The sequence below is a fragment of the Frankliniella occidentalis genome, unplaced genomic scaffold, assembly GCF_000697945.3.
Source record: "Frankliniella occidentalis isolate FOCC.00 unplaced genomic scaffold, Focc_3.1 Scaffold40, whole genome shotgun sequence".
Lineage (NCBI taxonomy): Eukaryota > Metazoa > Arthropoda > Insecta > Thysanoptera > Thripidae > Frankliniella > Frankliniella occidentalis.
Window position 1 is genome coordinate 1,424,423 of NW_026267170.1, and position 12,332 is coordinate 1,436,754.

The following is a 12,332-nucleotide window of genomic DNA, read 5'->3' on the forward strand; positions in this document are numbered from 1 at the left end:
GAGAGAGAGAGACGGAGATAATACTGGTAGAGAGAACACTGGCAGAGAGAATACTAGCAGAGAACAGAGGGAACAATGACAGTGTGTCAAAGCCCACAGTATTATTTGTGATTGTCCCCCTTCCCCCACCCCCTCTTCTGACGGCGAGGAGGAGCATTCTGCTGGTACTCTGAAAGGGGGTTGGGAGTGGTGTAGTTCTACTTCGCAGTATACCCGCCTGAGGAGTCTGTGTCTCTAGACCTAAAGCAAACGCGGAGCAAACGCGACCTCCTGGAGGGTCCAAGGCGTTCCGTTTAAACATACACATAGTGCCAGCGCAGAACCACCAACGCGCCAATGTTCCTTTTTGCGAGAGTTTCTCCCTTCTTTTCCGTGGCCCGACTTCCCAACCTGCAAGTCGTTTATTATTCTTGCCGTTTGACGCCGGTTCTTACAAACTGTCTCGCAGCCGCCGGTGCTGCGGGCTGGCGGTCGTCTCGACCCCAGCACGAGCTGGACGTCGCCGGACGAAAATTTTCCGCCCTTTTTTGCATGTTATTTTGCGGGATGGGCCCTGGTCCAGCGCGACCGGCTTATGGCCACCATTGCGTTCTTCTTGGCCGTGCTGGTGTTTGTTACCAGGGGCCTCGCCGTACCCGCTACCCCGCCCTCTAGCCGGCACAACGAAGAGGAACCTGTTGTCGAAACGTAAGTATATTCGTAATAACAGTTTGTCACTCGGATGGTTATTGCAGGAGGGGAGGGGTCGCCGGGGGGACAGGCCGAGCCGCCGGGCTGTCTGGTCCGGCTGGTGTGGCGGGCTCAGCGCCGCGGGGCGTAAGTCCTGCAAATTAATGAGAAGAAGAGAGAACCGGGCGGCGTGACCACGCCACGCCACACCGCACCGTCTCGGAACGGCACTTCCCTGACCAAAGTCAACACACGGGGCCCTTCGACAGGACCGGCCCTCAACGCCGTCCCCATCACCGCTCAAGGGCCCACGTGTACGGGTGATGGAGCCCAACGTCCTTCGATTGAACCAAGGTCGCAGTAGCGGAGTCGTCCCTGCTGGTGGGTGTCACCAAGGCCAAGCCAAGCTCCCCGTCCCTTTTGCCGGCGTTGGCGCGGCGCGGCGTGGCGCGGCGGAGTGACCGGCGGGCAGGCGGCGTGGGACCGGTCCGGCGCGGGCTGTGCGAGGGCATAAAAGCTCGCCGGCACCCGGGTGCGGCCTGTAGTGCACCATGGCCGCCGGCCGAGGGTGGTTGTCGCGCGCGCTCGTGCGCTCGGCGCTCGTGCTGGCCGTGCTGGGCGCGTGCTCGTGCTCGCCCTGGGGCCAGGACGACGTGGACCGGCTGCGCGAGTGGCAGGAGCGGCAGGACGAGCGGCTGCGGGCGCAGCAGCGCGGCCTGGAGGAGCGCCAGCGCCTGCACGACGACCTGATGCTGGAGCGGCACTTCCTGCAGTCGGACCTGCAGCTGCACCGCGAGCGCCAGCAGGACGACCACCAGTGGCAGCGCGACGAGCGCCTCAACGACCACCAGCGGCTGCGCGACGACCTGCTGCAGGAGCGCCAGGTGGAGCAGTCGGACCGCCAGCTGCACCGGCAGACGCTGCAGGACCAGGGCATCGACGAGCGGCAGCAGCTGCGCGACGAGCTCGAGCGCGACCGGGAGGGCGAGACGGAGGACCTGCGCCGCCAGCGGGAGCAGCTGCGCGACCAGACGCGCCGCGACCGCGAGCGCACGGACCGCGAGCGCGAGCACGAGCAGAACCGGCGGGAGCGCGAGCAGCACCGGCGCCAGCAAGAGCGCGAGCGCGAGCAGCAGCGGGTCGAGAGGGAGCGCGACCTGCGGCTGCAGCGCCGCCGCTGGAGGAGGGCCGCCGACAACGCCACGGCCGAGGACAAGGCCGAGGCCAAGGCCGAGGCCCCGGCCGTCAAGTCGTACGAGGGCGCGCAGCTCTGGAGAGTGCAAGTCTCAGAGGGCGACGTCGCCAACCTGCAGCGGGTGGAGGATGACGGAGGTGCGTGTGTCTTCAATGAGAGACCCGTGTAACGTTGTATATAAAAGCCATGAAACTAGCCATAAAACGGACCTTAAGAATCAAAAAAGGGTTCTAGATGGTGTCATCCTGGCCTGTGTTGCTTTATTGCTTTCATTTCGTCAAATTATGTAGAAAATTCCTTTTTTTTCTGCTGCTTGTCATTGTTCCCTGTCTGATATTTCATATATCTTTGCGTATGGACGCAGTGGCCCAAATATGGTACAGCAACGCGACCGTGTGGGACCTGATGGTGAACTCGGAGAACCAACCCCACGTCAGCAAACTCCTCGCCGACAACAAGCTCGCCTACACTGTCGTCATCCCGGACATGCAGCGCGCCATCCTGGACGAGAACCCAGCCCTGTCCGACGACGAGCTGGAGCTCACCGGCAGGAAGGGTAGGTGCTTTTCTTAGCAGATCATACATTATCAGAGTAAAAACAAGAAAATCACGAAAGAAAAAAAATAAACAAACAGTAAAGAGAACTGATGTTTAGTCAGCTTCTACTCTCGCATTAGTATAGAGCGGGCCGGGTTGTCACGTCGCCGCGCGCCGCCGTGTGCAGGCCTGGTTTCCCTCCGGATGCCAACAGCCCCTACAAATGCTCTCCACGCCGTATGCAGCTGAATGGAACACTGAGGATACGAAGTTTGCGAGTGCCCTATTGTGTATTCAGCATAACGTTGGTATCGGGAAACCTTGTGCAGCCTATTGGGGCGCGTCTTTCTGTCTGTCTCTGTCTGTTTGTGTGTGTGTGTGTGTGTGTGTGTGTGTGTGTGTGTGTGGAGAGCGGGGGATGGGACAGGGTTGGTTTGCTTTCTCGAGGGTAGGTAAACAAAGCGGGTAACGTGTGCTGCCTGTTTGCTGCGGTGTGCGGCGGCCCGGGCCCGGCGCACTGAGGCGGCGCTGGTTAGAAGAAGGGAAGCGAAGGGGCGCGAGTCGCAACCGCACCGCAGCAGCTCGCCCTCAAACTTTCGATGACTGCAAAACCACATAAATGGAGTTTGCGATGTACGGCGGCGCGGCAGTATAGCGGTTGCCCCGAACGCGCTGATGAAGTTAGGCCCCTCCTCCTATGACGCGCTCTTTCCTCCGCAGGCCACCGCATGACCTGGCAGCACTACCACCGCGCCGCCGACATGCACGGCTGGCTGGACTACCTGGCCAAGACGTACCCGTCCGTGTGCGAGACCCTGGTCATCGGCAACTCGGTGGAGGGCAGGCCGCTCAAGGTGCTGCACATCAAGGGCAAGCCCGGCAGCCCCGCCATGTGGGTAGACGGCGGTGAGTGTCACCACAGCCTCTGGCTAGACCCGAGTCTTGTGCGTCGACAAGTGTCTCATTCGCGGCGCCCCCTTCTTCGCAGGCATTCACGCGCGTGAGTGGATCACATCCGCCTCCGTCTCCTACATGATCAACGAACTCGTCGAGAACCGGGACGCGCACAGTGCCTGGGTCGACGCCGTGGACCTGTACGTCCTGCCGCTGGCCAACCCCGACGGGTACGAGTTCTCCCACGCCGGGGACCGAATGTGGAGGAAGAACCGCCGCAGGGGTGAGTAGCGACGCTGTGGGGGATGCGCCGCTGCGCGCGGCCAGCGGGGCGCTATGCTCTGTGCTCACCGCCCACGACCTTGACCTCGCAGGGGGCGGCTGCGACGGCATCGACCTGAATCGCAACTTCGGCTACAAGTGGGGCGGCAAGGGCGCGGGCCCGCAGCCCTGCCAGGAGATCTACCGCGGCTCGGCTCCCTTCTCGGAGCCGGAGACTAGCGCCATCCAGAGCTTCGTGCTGGCGCGCAAGGCGAGCCTCAAGTCGTACCTCAGCTTCCACAGCTACGGCCAGTACGTCCTGTACCCGTGGGGCTACGACCGCTTCGTGCCGCCGGACCACCAGGACCTGCAGCGCGTCGGCACCAAGATGGCCAACGCCATGCGCGCGTCCAGCGGGCTCAGCTACACCGTGGGCTCCTCCGCCGCGCTGCTCTACCCTGCGTCCGGTGAGATCTTGAGCGGTCTTCTCTCAACTACTCTTAGCGCCCCTCAAAGCCAGCCCGGCATGGCGGGTGGGTTTGCGCTGGAAAACGAAGGTGTTAGCCCCCCCCCCTTAAAAGACACCAAAGACTTGCCGCCTTTACAAAACACTGTCACAGAAACCAATTTTTAGCACCTTTAGCTTTTCACTGACTTTATACCGGACTGAAAATCTCCTTGGAAAGGCCCGACTTAGCACCTTTTGTTTTTCGAAGTGTACCGGCCTGGTGCTTTGTCACATTGAGGTGTTGATGATAAACCGAGGGCTTTATCCGCCGACTCGACATCGAGTCCCAAATAGAACTGGAAACCACGCGGGGATAAGTAGTGAATGCGCCCAGCTAACCGCACGGCGCCCATCTACGACTTATCTCCACGTGAACTCCGTCAGGAACAGGAGGTATCTTTTTGGATACGAGGGTGAAGAGGGCATCCGTTCCTTCGCCTCACGTTGTGGCACCGGGGATGGTGGACTGATGCAATACTTACTACCCTCGTGTCCACCAGCTCCGTTTGGCACTCCATGTCAAATCGACGGTCCGCCTCGACTTGGTGGATAAATCCCACGTTCTATCATCATCGACTCCATGGGAGCGCGTCACCAGCTGGCTGGGGTTCGAGCGAGGCTTTGTGACTGTGTTGTGGGGGGGAACTCTATTTTTCCCTATTCTCCCCTCGTTATCGCTTTATAATGGGTACGGAAATTAAACCAAACGCGACACAACAGCGGCGTGCCGTGCCCCGTGGCCCGTGCCAGGCCGGCGCCAGCATCACGTCTCCACAGGAGCTGGTGACGTTTATTCCGGCCGAGCAATTAATTTGACAGCGGGCGCAACAGGCCGACCCCACCCCACCCCACCCCACCGCAGGCTGCGGCCAATGAGGCAATGGGATTGCTGCTGTTGCGGGTTTGTCGTGAGGGGAGGTTGTTTGAGCGCGCCCCGCCCCGCCGCGCCACCCTGGGCGATAAGTGAGTTACTTTGATGGGGAGAGGGCCGAGGACCAAGCGAGGGTGGCTGGAGCTGGGCCCTTCCAGGTAGGCGTGCCTGGAGGCGGTGCTGGAGGTGTTCCTTCAGCCTGGAGTCAGCCTGGGAAGTTAGATGCGGTCAGATGCGCTGCCCTTACAGGGAACCTTTTAGGAGTGCGTTTGGACGCGCCATGCGCCATGTGAGCGCTGAGAAAGGCGTGGATGGGAGGACGCTTCCACCCAGCTTCCACCCGCATGACGGACGTCAGCCACGTCACGTAAAACACGGAAACTTTGTGAGTCGTGGCGGCGCGTCAAAAGCTACACTATCAGGACGAGAGGAGAGGGGGGTAGGGTGGGGGAGGGGAGCGCACCAGGGTGTTTCTCTTGCGTTCCAAAAATTTTTCGCTGAAGGTCTACAGCAAGGTCTAGGCATGAGAGAAAGGCTGCTGCTGTCGGCCTGGCCTGAAGTTTGAAACTACACCCGAAAAAACAGTTTCTTGAAGCGAGAAAATAAACTAGTCTCAATGCAATGTTCTTGCAGTCAGCAAGAACATTTGCGTTGAGGCATGTGAATTTGCGTCACCACAAGAACATTTTCTTGTTCCAAGAACGGGCTTTTCGGGGTGATGGGAATAATCACTGCTGGACAAGACCCCTGTTACACAGAAAGTTGGCAAAGAGTTCAGAGGAATCAGAAAAGGAGTTGCAGTACTGTAAATTGCGAGGGGGTATTCACTCCAGTAATAACCTGTACACCTCACCTGGGTATTGCGCGGTATTACTTGTAATGTAATACCGAAAAATAACAAAATATGCTATAAAATGGCAAAATTTTGCTTGTAATACCGGCGTAATACCCGGTAATACAACGTATTTCGATGTAATACCGAGTACTCTGTACAAGTTTTATGGTAGTGAATACCCCCTCGGTAAATTGCTTACGAACAGTTGGTGCGTAGTGCAAATCAAAACCTTCGTAGTTTACGAAGGATTTTGAAGCGTTGTATTGCGAGCTAATGTTCGCAAGCTTACGAACTAACATTACGAACTAATTGTTCGTAAGCTTTCGAGCACATAGTTCGTAATGCAAACCGATTGTTCGTAAGAACCTTCCTAGCCTTACAAACAATAATCGATTTGCAAGCAAATAATTTCTGTGCAATACAAAGGACGAAAATTGTTCTGCTGTAAATCCCGAGTGTATAACAGGGCGTGGTCTGAAGTTTGTTAGTTTCGGTACTACACTCAGTAAGCTTATGAAATTTTTTATTCATAGCTTACTGATTTCTGTGTGCGTGGTTCGCTTTCGCATTTTTAAATACATCTGTATGAACTATTTTTTTCACAAAAATAAATAAAAAAAAAGAATTAGTTCGTATTGCAAAGAAAGACATTTCGAGCTGTCACATTTCTTGCAAACAAAGTGCTAACATTGCAGAAAAATTGTTTGCAGGCTTGCGAAGAGCTTGTTCGTAATGCATTAAAATTCTTTGCAAGCTGCAAAGAAGGTGGTTTGCAATGCGAACCTATTCTTTGCAAGCATTTTGCATATTTGTAAGAATCACTCTAACCATTGCGGGGATATCGTCGACGAAAGTGAAACATTTTTCGTTGAGTTAGCATTGCCAGGGTGTTTAGCAGGTGGGCAACGAAGTCTCCGGTACCAGAAACAGGACTATTGAGTTCAATCTCCTCCTTTGGCCCATCGAGCGTTCGGTCTACTATGACCATGGAGATCCCCGGTTATCTAGAGTGTGTCTGTGTCTAGTAAGGAGTCTGACCCAAGCTGTCATGTCCGGCGACTTTGTCGACCACCTAGGAACCCAAAACTTGTAGGCTCGGAGGTGCCGTCGAGTGAGCCACGCCACGTTAGGGGTATGGGGCATCCATCATACACCAAGGGATTTTCGGTGAAAATTGACTTTTCTTTTTTTTCCCCCTCAGGTGGATCCGACGACTGGGCCAAGGGCCAGGCGGGGCTCAAATACGCCTTTACCGTGGAGCTGCGGGACACGGGCCGTCACGGTTTCGTGCTCCCCTCTAGCCACATCCTGAGCTCCGGCAAGGAGGTCCTGGCGGCCGTGCGCACACTGGCGCAGGAGGTGGCCCAGCTCTAAACCTCGACTACCTGTACTTTACGAAGAGTCGAATGGTATCGGGAGCACTCTATCTTCTGCGAAGATTCCCGGAGCCGCGCGCTTCCACCGATCCGGGGACGTGTTGCTGCAAGCAAACGAATCTCCGACGAATTTCGAGTGCCTTTCTATATTATAATTATCTTTTTTAAAAGGCAGAATAGTATGCGCGAGTCAAATCTAGGAGCCCGCGCCGACTGTGCATTGAGGCTTGAGGGCCACGCACGCCAAAGACTGCCTCCTAGTTCTTAAGTTATAGTTATTGCGTAGTTTGATAAAAACATTTAATTTGACTATTGTTTTTATTTTATTTTTGTTTTAAACATGTGTGCGATTTTTGGCGTAAATAACCCGATCTCAAAAAAATAATATTTTTGTCCTGTGTGTCAATTGTACATAAATACATTTTGATCGTATGGCATATTACTTGTTTTGTTTCAGATCGCACTGACTGAATAAAAGTATTATTAAGACCAAATGTGTGCTATTTATTGAACAACACTCTGCCCTTTTCTTACTACTCGATTATAAATATGACATCTGCCATTCACACACTCTAGATGTAGCGAAACAAACCTCCACGATATTACCCCCCCCCCTACCAATCTGTCCCCCTTTCGCGTCTCTTTTCCTTCTCCCTATTTTTTCTTTGCCCGCAATAAATGTTTGCTGTTGTGTTCTGTTAACACAGTTTCTTTTCCAGCTCTACTTTGGGTGGAGAACCTTGACCTTTCTGATATGTCGCGTGGATGGTGGGATATCGCCAATGATAGCGGGACGAGACATCTCGTTATAAGTGGCTGATTCATTTTTTCGTGTATCTGTTTTGACAGGAGACCCTACGACAGGGCGAGGACGATTCTAAAGCTAAACAGGTAATTTTGTCACCATTGAAATTTTAGTGTGTGTTTGATCTTGTTAGTCGTTCCATGGTATTTCCTATATATGCTATGGAGGAGATCTAACCAAGACGGAGAGGAGAGTAACCAAGACGAGGTGCCTTCACACAAACCGCTATCGTGATGCTTCTCCGAGACGACAGACTTTTTACTGCCGCGAAAAAAGGCGTTGCCGATAACAGTGTCGCTGACACTAATGGATTGGCCTAGCTCCGTCCTAACTAGAGGCTGAATGATGAAGTACACTGTAAGAAGGATAAAAAGAGAGACAAGTTTTTTGTGCCAAGCGTTCTTCGTTTAATGGCTGTTGATTGGAACCAGCTTGTTCGTTTTCAATTCTATAATTTTGATTTAAATTTACTTCTAAAATATGTTAAGAAGCGTCTGCGAAACACACACAAATGTCGACGAATCCGCAGCCGCATGCCAAACTTGCTTTCTCTCCTAGTCAGTCACACTCAAGGTCGATTTTTCTCGTTCTTTACTAAACGCATCATCCACATTATGTTGGGGAGAACACCCTGTTCCTCCTTTTGGCCGCAGAAATAGTTACACAGACGGTTTTTGTCAGTTATATGCATTCCTTCTTACATTACTGTGACAATTATTCTACATTTTGTTAGTATATCTATAAAACGAAACTATACAGAATAATTGACTTATTGATCAGTAACTCCTGCTGGAGAGAATTCTTTAGTAACTGAACTGACAGTACATGTCTGAGAGTGCGTGTCTGTTCCGTAATTTGAGCTTCGTTTCCTCAACGGGTCCAGGTCCACCTGGCATTAAGGTGTAATACCCTTAGCTGGTAGTAGGGGGTTTACTCGCCAAAGGATTTTAAGTCGATATAATCTTCATGCATTTTTACGATTACCAATTGTAATTTTACAACTTGCGTCGAATAAAATTTTCCTCTAAGTCTTCCTACTATTTTTCACAGTGATGACTATGAGTATTGTAGACTTTGAAATGAAACGCGGAGCTCAAATTACGGCACAGATATGTGATTCGAAACAATAACCGTTCCATTTGCCCAAGTCCATCTAACCGGGGGGGGGGGGGGGAACGAGAACGAGACCAACGCTCGCCCGACTGGCCCTACAGAGGGCACCGTGTTCGGCACACGTCTTCGTAGTTCAGTGGTCTGCCTGGCGGCCGGATGGCAAGCCGGGGACGGCTCGGGTTCGAAACCCAACCGGTGCGCAACCAGTTTTTCAGCGCGGTGCCTCTGTAGTCGTCCAGGGGCCCACGGAGGATGTACCAAGTTTTTGGGAACTCGGCAAATGGGGAAAGACGCAGGGCTCCGTAACTTATTATAACACGAACGAATGTTAGTTACTCAACGTAACAAAACACATTTCGAACTAAAAGTTAAAGCTATCGATTTTGAAATATGTCCGATATTATTAGCCGTACCGTACATACTGTTGGAAAAAGTTAGATAAGTCGAACTAACTTATTTCCAAATGACTACAATAAAAGTTATAAGCTACAACTCTAACTCTTAAAATAACGTTAAAGGCAGTTAAGTTAAGTCATACGTTTACGGACCCCTGGAAAGACGAGTTACCATTTAACGATGTGTCTTTCCCAAATGTGATATACGAGCCTCGGCAATGTTTAAATCAAGGTTCAATTGTGAGAGGCCATCTGTAAATGCTTCGTTTGGCTGTAATATGCTTGCCGAAAAAACAAGCCTAACCTATGCGAGATCCTTGCATTAGAGGCGCAGTCCTAACAAACATTTCTCTGGGTGTACCATTATATGGATGATAGTTTATTTAAAGAACGAGTTGGTTTCTTAGTAGCACAAGAAAAGTTTTGTGTTCCACGGCTTATTATTATCATTGTTTTTCTTTGACGTAGGATGCCGTGGCTCAACAGCTCCGCTCTGAACTTGAGAGCAGTCTCCGCCTTTCGCTGGAGAAAGAAATCCGACCGCAGCTAGAGAAGGAGGTGGCGGTGGAGCGGGAGCGTGCGCAGGCTCGGGCTCAGGACCTGGAGCGGCAGGTGCGTGAGCTGGAGACAATAGTGCGCAAGCGGCACCAGCACCTGCAGCAGCAGTCCTCGAGCGACCTGCCCTGCTCCTCGTCGGCAAGAGAGCGCCAGCTGCAGGAACGCATCGACCAGCTGCAGAAGGAGCTCGACTTCCGGCGAGTGGATGAGCGCAAGCTGCAGGAGCAGCTCCAAGCACTGGAGCTGCAGCGGGAACAGCAAGTGCAGCAGCTGCAAAAACAGCTGACAGAGAGGCGGTCGGCCGAGCGCCAGCTGCAGGAACACCTGCAAGGTGCGGAGGAGCAGCTGCAGGAACGGCACGCGGGCGTGTCCAAGATGCAGGCGCACCTCCAAGCCGTTAAGGTAAAGACTGCGCTGGACAACAAGTGCACCCTGTGAAACGTATTCGCGATTGCCAATATTGTCCAATCAAATGGTTCTCGAAACTATTTAATTGAATGAGGAAACGACATACCTGTCTGCGATTGTGTAATGCGTGAGGCGAAATACTACGTATTGAAGTCACAAAACGTGCCTTTGCTGTCCATGCAGGCCAAGTACGAGGACCTGGTTTCAAGCTTGGAGCAGCAGCTTGCGGCCGCGCGCCAGGAGGTGTCCGAGCTCCGGGACCGCGTGGCGTTGCCGGCCAGCCTGCCTGCTAGCCTGGCGGCTAGCCTTGTGCCTAGCTCGGCCAGCAGCGAGGCCGGAGAGTCCCTGGCTGGGGAGCAGCACCTTGCCGACGAGCAGCCGCAGCGCGACGAGCAGCACCTGCAGCCGCGTCGGGAGAGGGCAGCCGCAGCTGCGCCAACGAGGCAGCGCCGGCCGCGCCGCAGCCAGTCCGTCGGGGAGTCCACGCCGGCCCTCACACCCTCCGCGGCGGCGCCACCCGGGCCGCCCGGCTCGGGAGAGATACAGGTCATGCCGCACCAGCAGAACAGACCCGCACAACCGCCGCGCCCGGAAACGCACCTGCTCGCCACCATCCGCGGCCTGCAGCATGAACTGCAGACAAAGTGAGTACAGTTTGTCATTGCAATTTCAGTGCACGACAACGACAACGGGGAGGATGTTTCCCGGAGCAACTATTTCGTTGCGATTGCCGGCGGCCCGTGAGCGGGCGAACCCCCCTGTCCCGTGTCCTCCCGCATGCCTCAGTTGGCAAGGCGAGCAGCGCTGATCCCGAGTCCGGGGCGGTCCGGGGTTCTACTCTGTGTGCAGGCGGGCTTTTTTCTCGCCAATACGACGCATGTCTGAAGGCTGTCCGGGAGGTCTGATGGTGCTCATATACTACCACTTTGAATACTCCCGTTGCCCTCCACCCTATTTCTGGCCCCCAGACTATAGCCAGACACTTATCTGTCTAAACTGTTAGCGGCCTGTCCGGTTCGAAGGGTGTCCTACTTTAGTCTGCCGGTGCACAAAAATGCGGGTTTCCTATGGGCTTCCTGGGCTTCCTTCTTTTTGGGCGCGGTTGGTGTACATACGTTTAGACCTAGTTGGGCACCCCTCGGTTCTGTTACCGCACAAGAAGTGTTTGAATCCTAATTATGACCAGACCTAACTATGTCCGAGAACTGTCCGGAATGTGCCTGAGCAACTTGAAACTGCATTCTATCTGACCTGTGTGTGAATCTTATATGTACCTTGGCAGGGTCCTAGCCGCTGCCGAACCGAATTAGATTTGAAACGAACCTAGTGCAGTCACTGAATGCAAATCAATCTCGAACTTTTTTTTCCCGTGCGGGTCCTTTGTGCTGATCTGTGTTAAACGCTTACCCCCAGCTTCCTGCTTGGTCGCTGAGAACCGCTCGTTAAAGACCGCGAAAGCAGCGCACTGGATATTATATATAACATCCCCCCTCTTTCCCTTTTTACTTCACGCCGACTTCCGACTCTACCGCCGCAGCGTCGTTTCATTTTGCTCCTGACCGGGCCAGACGGACCGCCCCTAGGCTACCTCACCGTGCTTCTTCATTGCTGCTTCCAGGGAAAAGGAGATGGCCAAACTAAACAGGGAGCTGTCCGACGCGCGCGCCACCAACCGGCGGCTGCAGCAGGAGCGGCAGCGGCTGCTGAACGAGGCGCCGCCCCTCGGTCGCAAGACGGCCGCCCCCGCCGCGCCGCCCGCCGCCGCCCCCGACCCGGACACGGAGGCGGAGAACCGGGGGCTGCGGCGGGACGTGCAGCGCCTGCAGGAGGACCTGCTCAGCCTACACGCCAAGCGCGTCAATGACGTGAGTACGAACCTACCAGACCACAACCCCCTGCCCGCCCCC

The 12,332-nt window shown here is 54.2% G+C and overlaps 2 protein-coding genes across 2 annotated transcripts in view; both read left to right on the top strand.

The window, feature by feature from the left end:
* LOC113215154 (centrosomal protein of 162 kDa-like) overlaps positions 1-12,332 on the top strand; it is a 25,971-nt gene that overhangs the window by 8,934 nt on the left and 4,705 nt on the right. The window contains exons 8-11 of the mRNA XM_026434746.2: positions 7,996-8,037; positions 9,928-10,419; positions 10,609-11,069; positions 12,044-12,290. Of these exons, the coding sequence (XP_026290531.1) occupies positions 7,996-8,037; positions 9,928-10,419; positions 10,609-11,069; positions 12,044-12,290 (1,242 nt within the window). The remainder of the gene's footprint in view (positions 1-7,995; positions 8,038-9,927; positions 10,420-10,608; positions 11,070-12,043; positions 12,291-12,332) is intronic.
* On the top strand, positions 895-7,640 carry LOC113215132 (carboxypeptidase B-like). Its single transcript, XM_026434709.2, has 6 exons — positions 895-2,001; positions 2,229-2,420; positions 3,122-3,307; positions 3,390-3,578; positions 3,670-4,023; positions 6,972-7,640. Exons 1-6 carry the CDS (start codon positions 1,221-1,223, stop codon positions 7,142-7,144), a joined length of 1,875 nt encoding a protein of 624 aa, XP_026290494.1. The 5' UTR covers positions 895-1,220; the 3' UTR covers positions 7,145-7,640.

What these genes read in the sequence shown, in the direction of transcription:
- LOC113215132 (XM_026434709.2), top strand. Translation starts at nt 1,221, where the DNA reads ATGGCCGCCGGCCGAGGGTGGTTGTCGCGCGCGCTCGTGCGCTCGGCG. An exon ending in GCGGGTGGAGGATGACGGAG is followed by an intron (nt 2,002 to 2,228) that starts GTGCGTGTGTCT and finishes GTATGGACGCAG; the next exon opens with TGGCCCAAATATGGTACAGC. An exon ending in GGAGCTCACCGGCAGGAAGG is followed by an intron (nt 2,421 to 3,121) that starts GTAGGTGCTTTT and finishes TTTCCTCCGCAG; the next exon opens with GCCACCGCATGACCTGGCAG.